The sequence below is a fragment of the Ascidiella aspersa genome, chromosome 6 (genome assembly GCF_963924565.1).
Source record: "Ascidiella aspersa chromosome 6, kaAscAspe10.2, whole genome shotgun sequence".
Lineage (NCBI taxonomy): Eukaryota > Metazoa > Chordata > Ascidiacea > Phlebobranchia > Ascidiidae > Ascidiella > Ascidiella aspersa.
In genome coordinates this window covers 15318138-15329018 of record NC_139452.1, presented here as the reverse complement: position 1 = coordinate 15329018, position 10881 = coordinate 15318138, and the positions used below count along the sequence as shown (strand labels likewise).

Below are 10881 nucleotides of genomic sequence, written 5' to 3'. Positions count from 1 at the left end.
TGCCGTGAAAAATCATGTTGGGTGCCGCACTTTGACACGCGTGCCGGGGTTTGCCAACGCCTGGTCTAGTTAGATCGCACATAATATTTCTAACTGGGATCGGACCTATATAGGTTATAGTTACAGTAGGTATTCAGTAAAATATTGTGACTCAGTCTATAGGTTTAAGTTAAAGCTATACCAAATGACTCTTTCTATCTTTAAGGTTGTCGACCCGTAATCTACATAGTTTCAGCCCTCACAGCAGTTTCAGTTTGAGTCCCTTGAGGTAAAAGCAGTAAACACAAAGTTGATATTACGTTTTTTCAAGGCTTCGGCGTTAAACATTTTTTATAAACCGGTTCAGTTTGGTTCAGTTAGGCAAAAATTATAAGTTCCGCTGCGTCAGTGTAAAACTTGAGTTACGTAGATCTCAGACGAAAACCAACCGCGATGCACAAAGATTGCAATTTCTAACACTGTTCACTTTATGATGATATTCGCAAAAAAGACTGCTGCTAACTTTAACAACTAAATGCACTTTTTCGCGAGTCTTTTTAATTGTAGACTAGGTTATACCGATTTTAAAATATTATACTTTTGAAACGTAAGATTTTTACGTTTCTGTAGAGTCAATGGCACTCATGTTACACGGCAAGTTTATCCGTTCGTATGTGTTGTTTGCACCATTGCATTTTCACTTGCTTTGCTACTTATCTCCACTTTTGCAGCTCACCTTTCACGCTTTATTTCTTATCTTATCACTTTTTCCGTCGGCACCTAATAATTAGTTACATTTGACACACACACCATTTTTTTTATCTCGTTGTTGTAGTTGGCGTAAACGAAAACCAATGTCGGTAGCCGTGTTTGGGGGCTAGCTTGAGAATCATTATAGAAACCCCGGGAATCGACGTTTCTGTCACCTTTTTAGGCGTTGGCCGCTTTTCGTTGTTTTAGTGTTTTATTATTTTACTTGTCGATTATTTTAATACAATTAAAAGACACGCATTGGAGCGCTTGGCAGCCGACAGGCCGTGAAGTAGAGTTCTGGAATAGTTTAACGTAACACTCATACATATATCACGTAGGTTATTTTTTATATGTATTGAATCATGTTAGCTTTTTGATATGTTTAGGCCAGGAAACCACGATAATTGAGACAATAGAATTTAATTGCCGGATACGTTGTGAGGTTTGTTTACATATGCAATTTTCTAATTGTTGTGGGTGGCACTGCAGGGCTAAACTGGGTTTATAGAGGCTGAAGCTTGTTACACTTACATTGATTCGACTTCTATCTGTTGAGCTTGCGTGTTCAAACAGCTTTGCTACATCATGTATTAAATGTATTTGTGTTTATTAAATAACAACAGAACGGCAATCAATTACAGAAATAGCGCGAGGCCAGGTTCAGTATTACCGGTCAGCATAACAGCCTCTGTCACTATGCTAGTTAAGTGAATTAAGCCATTTTTTCAGTTATTAGATTGACCCTTTGCCAACTCTTATGTACACATGGTTTGGCCATCGGATCCTTTAGCACAGGCATGTTAATGGAAGATAAATCAAAAATCCATGTTGCGTTGATTACGCGGTAAATATTTTATGGTGACGAGGACTGCATTTGGCCACGTCATAAAGTTTGGTAATAACACTTAGCTTTGAATAATGTCAACAAATAATTAAATATCACTACAACGAAATTTAAAAACTATAGCTACAGCGCAGGATGTAAACACGATTTTAATGTTATAATTACAGCGATTGTATAGTCTCGATTATTATTGTCATTATTTTTTATGTTACCCATTACCCAATCTGGTGTACGCGTGCCAAGGCTAATATCACCCTTTTTTCGTAAGACAATAAATTACACACAAATTACGTTATTTAAAATTTGAAGCCATTGGATCACGTATAGTGCGGTGTTTCTTGGTCCATTTTTTAGCGGCGCTCTTTTTTTTAGCGGCGCCCAAATACTAAGAATAATTATAATATCGAAGCTTTGAAACCCAATTATTTTCACTGAACTTTTTGTGAGCGAACAGAATATATATTTCCATGATCATAAACAAGTTTCAATTTAGTTATCATGAGCCATATCTCCGTATTACTTTTGTAATTATCATGTTCAGATATATTTTTGACGATCCAATTTTGTGTCGCGACCCATGGGTTGAGAAATATCGGCGCATATACTGCCATTAAAACAGCTTGCAAACCAACAAGCTTGTATGACGTACCAAACTGGAATTGAACTCGTGTTTTGAGTACTTTGCCATAGGCTAGGCTACTCAGATCTTTATCTGTTGATATGTTGATTGAATGTATATATTCAAAAACGTTTAGCTGTTAGTATACCTTAGTTACAAAGTGACACATAAGGCTAGCTGAATACATAGTCAGGACAAGATACTTTTCGAAAGTAGCACCAAATGGAAGGGTGCAATAGCAATTTGTTGCTACTTTGTTTTGCTTTGCTATTCAATCAATCGGCTTATATTACATTGGAAAGTAAGTAGGCTATGCTAAAACATTGTATGTTTGCAGTGTGTACTAGGCCTATATACTTATAGTCATACATAAATCTATAGTCTACATGTTCTGGCATGAGATCATAGGGAACATTCCCATGTTAACTTCAGTGCTGTGTAATATTTGTATACAAAATGCCCCATTTTACATTAGTTTGTATAATCTCTATAAGGTAGGCCTTCACATTGCTCGCCTGTTGTTAGCTCGGGTGGGCAATCTGAAGGTTCTTTTATTAACTGAAATATGAAACTACAACACACAACACAGAAGTTAATCTAATTTCTGTTATTGCCGCGTACGCCTACATATTTATTGCAACACAAGAAAACAAAACTCTTATAGCTCAAAGTTACAGGACCGTGCCCAGGAATGGCCGAAAAAACGTGTGCGCTGCTGTGCAAACTTAAAATGGATAAATGGGTCAAAAGTTGCCTTTGGATGTTATAACGTCTTTTTTTTGTTACTTTTAACGTTATTAAGGTTTTATTTAGAATAACGTGGGTGCTTTGAAAAAGATGAAATCCAACTCATGGCAACTTAGTGTTTAATTTTTCCTGTAGCGCAGACAAAACGCATAAAAGACGTAGGTTATTACAAGTTGCAACCATGCAGTTTTCGAAGTGAAAAATATTTTGATAAAAGATTTGGCTGTGTGTCTGTGTTAATTTACGTTTTGGTCTGTAGCACGACTTTAATACACGATTTTATTGCTTTTAGCATCAAAAACTATTCCACTCGAACGCACATCCTTTAGCATCAGTCTATAAACAACACCACCAATAATGATCTCAAAATTTCGATGTTTTTATTTAACTATTTTGTTCGTTTATGTATGACATTTTTTTTTTAACGAAATCAATTTTGTTATGATACGGTATACAAATATCCAGAATTTGCGGTATTTGTTCTTTTTGAGCTATAAATAAAACCAATTATAACAAGTAAAAGAAGCATCCTATCGTGTTATTGCGCGACGCTGCTATTTCTAAACCTTGGTTATTTCTCTAGTTTTGCTTATTTTAAAAAACTGTTAACATTGTAACAATATTTTTTTTTCGTGTTTATATTTCGCTTACCAAAGATCGAGGCTTGAACATAGAGCATAAATTCTTAAATTTTTGGTTGTCACTAACAAATGTAACAGACAGGTTACTCAATCCACTCACATATAGTCTATAGCTTTTAACGGACAACTGATTATCCAATTAAATACGAAATACAAAACATCCTGGTACAAAGTTAATCAGTTTTTCTACATTCACGCAAACATTTTTTATGTGGCTATAGTGTATTTTAGTGATTTTCGAGAATCCTTTCAACACAAACCGGCCATGCGTAAATTTCTCCAACACTTTTGTTGTTTTACGCAGTTATCCGAAATATTTTCGATTTTTTATATGTAGGCTACATATCATCGAGAACAGCTATATTCATCTTACAAGTTTTACCAACGTAAACCAGATAATGATTAACTTTATCGCGTTTTCTAAAAACACTTTCTTTGAATGTGAGGCCGTGTTAAATAAGGCTGTATTTTTTAGTTAGATCTAAATAGCAAAGCGCAAAAGGGCGTTTGATTGGTTTAAACTTGTAAAACTTTAATTAGAGAGGCGCGATTGAGCACGCAACATTGCACATGGCTCTATATTTAGGATAATATCAATATTTTGAAAAATGTTCAATTAGGGCCATTGACTTCAGAGTTGTCATGCTTGTGTAGAAATCATAATATTACTCACAGTACAATGCCTTTTGCAAAAACATTATAGATTAGCTCAAACGACAAAAGAATTTATCCAACGCGAGCCTACAGTGACACATTAAAAAACATATATTTTAAGGGAGTGGAGGATAACTTTTATCGTTTATCTATAGGCTACGTTGGAAATAGTATCCAAGCAATGCACGGAAATTTTGGGCTAAAAAAACTAGTAAAATTGTTAAGTTGCCATGTTGAAGTTGCTCTGGAGGGTATTCCTAACATAGATCTAATTAGGCGTGCCAGAAGTTTCGTATTAAACATAGCCAAATTGAAAAAGTATATCAAATATGACTATGATTGGCCCAAACACCATCAAAAACCGTCAAAATTTAGTAGCATGTAATGGAAAAATATATTTTTCAGATATAGGCTACTGCACAGGTGTTTTTTGTATAGTACACTAAAAACCAAAGCGGACAGTATAGCACAATTAAAATCACTGTACGAAATGTTAAATGTTGTAGTACGTCTAAGGACTGGTTGGCGCCCCGGTTGAAACGAATAAACGCATATTTTTACTGTCCACGTAAACGCTTTGCCGCGGATTAAAAAAAAATAATTATACACGATTCCACTCGGATACTTTCGCACGAGATTGACAAAAACAGTAGGTTTCTTGAGGTTGCTTGTTTCATGACGTCAGGGGGTAAGCGTATTTTAACCGAGTTAAACTCTATACTTAAACTCCCTTGTGCGCATTAGTTTTTTTAAAAAGTGCTTATCAAAGGGTACACGATACAATTTCAAAATAATCTTAACTCGCTCTTATATGCCCTATCGTTGAAATGCTAAAATAGTTTAAGATTTAGCTATATTTAATAATAATAATGGTGTTTTATCGCTTATATTTTTTTATAGATATACAGAGCACATTGAATCAGGCACGTGGTACGACCGCACTGGCAGTGCTGTACGCCTGCTTCTTTACATCTTCGTTTATTTTGCCTACTTATTTGATAAGCAGGTTTGGCTGCAAACGAACGCTCACCATTACAATGACTTCATATTCGCTTTATATCGTCGGTAAGTTGCGACTCGGAATATTTTTTCAATTGATCTTAATAGCTGGTTTATATCCTCTTGTTTTAATATACTCATGTTTACGAGCTTGCAAATTTTAACAACTTCACAAATAGGCTTGATGGAATAACAAAACAATAATTCTTACCTTGTGACTAAAACATCCACCGAATGAAATGCTTGCAGCTAGCCCTGTCTCAAAAGTAAAAATATTTTGCTTCTCTATAAGTTAAAAGAATTTAAGAATAACCTAACTGACCCATTGTTTATCATTTTTCTAGTCAACTTCTATCCAAAGGACTATACTTTGATCCCAGCCGCTGCTATTTTGGGGAGCTGTTCGTCGGTGATGTGGGCTACAGTGTTGACCTACGTCGTGCGTCTTTCGCAAAACTCAACCAACTGTTTTGTAAAAGCTCAAGCCCTTACACAAATTTCATTCAGCCTTTTGTTTTCTTTCGTCAACTTCTCTCTGCTACTTGGAACAACAATAATGGCCGTTCTATTAGCAACCATGCGGTCACGTGTTGAAGCGATTTTGCACAATAAACAAAGCAACTTGAGCAATTCTTTCGAGACTATTTACAACGAATCACTGTGCCTACTTGGAAACACCTCTGGTCTACTTAAACCATCAAATTCATCGCAAAGAGAAACGACTATAGAAGGTCTTACTCTCTACCTTCTATTGGGTACGTTCTTACTTCTCAATACAATCGGGGTTATTCTAACAATTTGTCTCAAAGAATACCCCAATCATCAAATATTACACTCGCTGAACGACGCCACAGCAAAGCCGTCGAGGTTTGGCAAAGTTTCAGATGATTTTGGGAATTTTGAAGGCCAAGAACTACAGTTGAACTTAGCTAAACAGATAGATGAACGAGTAACGGTAAAGAACAACGAAATAATTGAACCTATAAAAGAAGCTCCGGTCATCCCACAATCTCCGGCGTCTCACCTCAAGGCCACTTTCCAATTTGTTTTCAAAAACATCGTCGCAGTTATGTTGGCGCCGCACACAATGCACATTGGAATACTACAGGCATTTATCAGGGGCTCTTACAACGGAAGTTGGGTTTCGTGTCAATACGGTAGGGTGACGTTTAGAACATATAAATACAACTCTACTTAATAGCAAGAAACGCATTTAAAGACCAATGTTCTGATTTATAAAGTTATTGTTTATTTGTTTTCAATTAAACTCAAATATCATTACTTTCAGCATTTTTGCCTTTAATTGTTTTTCCTGTTAAGCCAGAGCTATAACGCAATCATGACCCTATACAAGACGACTAAGTTCTCTACAAATGTCACCGCACTTCTTTGTATATAACAATTAAATGATTAATAGTTGTTTTATCCTAATCTAGTGGCGACAATCGATGCTGTGGAACGGGTTTAAATAAAATAAACGTCCAATAATAACACTGGCCAACAAAAAAAATATGACTATAAAATATTTCAAGGTATTTTAACTAATTTAGGGGTGCTGTTTTTAAGAATATTTTTATTGGACCTTTAGTTCTGTTAATGTTCCGCAAGTAAAATCCCTTTAATATTGTTGTACTGTAGGTTTAGACCTTCATGTATAATATTTATAAAGATTAATCCGTTATGTCATCGTATAAAAAGTATAGAGTGTTTTTTTGAGTATTGGAGCAAGTTCAGCAGATTTTTGGAAAGGTTTAAAAACCTTACAAAGACATTAATTTTTCTAAAAATCATCACCACTTTAGGCTTCTGAATTCCAAACTTTTTCTGTTGAGTTTTTTTTATTGGCGTAATGTTCTTCACAACGTTAAATAATGTGTTATGCCCAACGCTTTTTATTTACCCAATTTCACCTTAAAATATGCGAAACAGATAAGCTATATGTTTTATATTTTTTTTATTGAATGGTGTCATGTGCGGCCCAAATGTATGCACTTCAAATTCATAGCGGACATTAAAATAGATTTTAAAAGGTACCCCTTTTGCGTGAAAACTTATTGTTTAAATAGCCCACGTAATCACAACTCGTTATATTCTGAGGGATGGCTGGAAGGCTGTAACCCTACAGTTCTGCAAACCCTTTCTCTGGGCGAAATAAATCCTAACATCAAAAGAAAATTGATGAAAGTTTTGATTACTAGGCCTAAACAGCAACTCTTAATTCGTCGCTTCCAAATGTATTGTGCCAATTTCCGGTGCAAAGATAAAGAGCAATAAATGCCTAATTTGGGTTATATTACAAGGGAAGCAAGCCGTTATTCAGTGGAGTTTGCCTGCTTCGAAATTTTCTTGATTCGGGAGAAATGCTAGTTTTGTGGGTAATTTTATTTTCATAAGCACTGTACTAGAAAACTAGAATGTACTAGAAAACACTGTTTTAACTAAAATGGTTGTTCGACGTTTAATGCGATTTAGAATAATAAACATATTTGTTCACAAAAAAGTAGTTAGTGTCTAAAATTACTAGTGATGTTACATAACCTTAAAGCTCAATCTGACAGAGAAAATGGGTTTGATTTTCGAATTCACATCCCAAAATTGGTCAATTAGGCACCTTAAACCTGGTGCACCAAAATTCATTTTGGCCAGTGTAATTAATACGTTGAGCAGTTATGCTAGCATAATATTAAGTTAACCCTTATTGATTAAATATCGTATTATAATCATACAATTAAAATCTTGCTTTATTAAGCAGGACTTATTGCAATATTTTTATTCCCAGGTGTCGCCTTTGTGTCTTATACAATGCTGTGCTTGTCTTCTTCCATGCTTATTACCAGTTTGTCTTCCGGAAAGCTGCTTAGTATTGTGAATCATAGAACACTATTCGGCATAGCATTTCTCATTGAAATGGGCTGCCTCCTTGCGTTGCTTCTGTGGACTTCAAGCGGCGTTTCCTGGCCATTTTTTATTTTGAGTGCCGGTTTAGGTTCGAGTCATGCCATTCTGAAGAGCCAAACGCCGAGTTACTACACCAATTTTTTTACCAACTGCCCAACTGAAGCGGCGTCTTGGCAGGTCGCAATGGAATCAATCGGAACTTGTCTCGCTTACGGACTGATGTCCCGGTTGACGCCCATTTATTTGCTTTATTTCGTGCTGACGTTTCTTGTGGTCGGTTACCTGTTGCTGCTAGGTGCCAGCTATATTCAGCACATCTCAGCCGATCAGAAAAAAAGCCAGTCAAAAAAGGGATAGGCTTAAATAGGAGCTTTTCGACTTTCTTTTAGGCCGTTGAAGGTTGGATGACGTGCAATCAATCATGTATTACCAAATACGGTATTCCACCTCAATTACCTACTATAATTATTAAAATGGGCAGAAAAACAAGCAACGATTATTTATTCAAAATTTCAGTTACTTTGTATAAGCATTATAACAGCAGTTGACTGCTCGTAATGATTACAATTATTTGTTTAAACTTTTCGAACAAAACGATATTATTTTTACTTTATACTTTTAAAGACTTTGTTCGATTGGCTAAAACCATAAAAAAGTTGTTTTGTCACAAAGTTACGTCATAACGCTACGGTACGTCATAATACAAGTATAGCAGTTGCCGAAAGAAATTCGTGTTCCCGGTCGAATGAGTGCTCAAATGTGCCAATGAATTTGGTGAAAATATATTCGAGATGCGGCGGCAAAGTGTTTGTTCGAAATTTTGCTTTAAATTAGCTTAAATTAACGTAAGTTTAATTAACATGAAAACGTGACGCCTTACGCTCATGATTATTATTATTCGCATAACGCCTTTATCGAGATAAATTAGGAAAATCACGTGAAAGTCATTGAACCCATATTTGTACATTAATTACGTCTAAAGTTTTCACAGATTGTACAAACGATACAAGTGGTTTACCCTATCAACTTTTTTTATGGCAGGAAAATTTATAACAGAGCACAATTTGTTTTGCTGTTGTGTAGGTAAAACATACCTTGATAGTACTTTAAACAAAATTCAGTACTTTGAAATTACGTTTTTAGAGCATTGCCATGTGGTCGACAGGATTTTAGTGAAGTGGTTTAAAGGCACCAAAGCCACAACAGAGACACAAAAAATGATTTTACCTGGAATTAGTTAACCGACCTTTACACACATTAGTCGAACTGATCTTGCAAAAGTCTGTTTTTTTGCTGGCATGTTTTTATTTCTACCCTTTTCTTATCATGTACTGCTTTTGTTTTTACGAGTTTTAAATTTTAATATCTCTTCGTTGTCAATTACTTACCATGTATATATTTTACTGTAATAACAGAAACTAAAAATGTCGTTGGGAGAAATAAATTCCTTTTAACAATAATATGATCCTTTTTTACCCAGTTTTTTTAACTTTAAGTTTTATCTGATACAAACATGTTAGCGCGTTAACAACGATAATGTCCCACCCACCCTAAATTACATTTTCAGGCAATTTAAACTAAAGAAACACATTTAAATCTAAATTATCTTTTAAGCTCCTGTTTGCAAGAACTTCAGTGCAAACAACACATTAAAGACGCGTCACATCAATAATAAGAATACGCAAATTAGCTTTCTTGTCATTTTTTTTTGTAAAATGCCTTACTCAGGTCAATTATTACTTGAATTGCTGCAAGCTATAGGTTTGTTTTAGTCAGCTCTGCAAGCTAAAGTTTGCTTGCAATCACCCCCGCAACCTGATTAGTGTCATTTAAGGTCTGTATATCAATGAGGCACACCAACAGAGATAAAGGTATTTGGCGGCAGACCCACGAAGCACAAAATATATATAAAACAAATATAAGAACTATATATAAAAAATATAAGGAATGTTCAAAAAGTTAGACCTGGATTATATATGCCATCATAGTGATAGTGTTAACACCCCTGACACAAATGCTTATTAAAAACGTTTTTCGATTTAAAAACTATACTACGTCTCGCACAGCAGCGTGCTTATTTGTTTATCTTGACAGATGGTAAACCAGTAGGTTCTTAAATTGTGGTATTGTTTTAAGTAACCACTAATGGGAAACAACACAACGCTTAACAATAGACCACAAAGTCATTTTTAAAGGCAGAAAGCGATAACAAATACTGTTTTTTTATTAAATGAATCACTTCAAAGTTGAACAACAAACGTATTACCCGGAACAGTTATTACACGCATGCAATTTTGCGATTTAATTGACGGTGTAATATGAGATTATTCTGCTCAACCCTACTGGACAACAATAAATCAAAAATAATTTACACCAAAACCAGTATTTCTCTACCTTTTTTACGAGGCGACCATTGTATACTCAGCTTAGTATAGAACAGCGAAGCATGTGAACTACTGTAGTCGGCGAACCAACCATATCAAACGGCAACTTAATTTTGAGTCGCCGCCCATATAGGTTGGGAAACATTTACCAAAACTATAACTGCAAAAACTCATAGCCAGAAAAAGGCGCGCATTTTTACAAGCAAAACTGTGATTCTGTATGAGGAGTTATTTTGAACACCGGACACTAGATTATTAGTATCGTATCCTAGTTTTTTTTAATAACTATATCAATATATTATTATTTGCGAGTTTTAACTTTCCGTCTTAACTGAAAGTCATTTACATTTAAGGGTATACGCC

At 35.2% G+C, this 10881-nt stretch overlaps 1 protein-coding gene across 1 annotated transcript; it reads left to right on the top strand.

Annotated features, from left to right (window-relative positions):
* The first annotated feature begins 2399 nt into the window (after window positions 1-2399).
* Window positions 2400-8491, top strand: LOC146140407 (protein unc-93 homolog A-like). Its single transcript, XM_083392619.1, has 4 exons — window positions 2400-2496; window positions 5138-5302; window positions 5581-6393; window positions 8016-8491. Exons 1-4 carry the CDS (start codon window positions 2418-2420, stop codon window positions 8489-8491), a joined length of 1533 nt encoding a protein of 510 aa, XP_083248745.1. The 5' UTR covers window positions 2400-2417.
* The last annotated feature ends 2390 nt before the right edge of the window (window positions 8492-10881 follow it).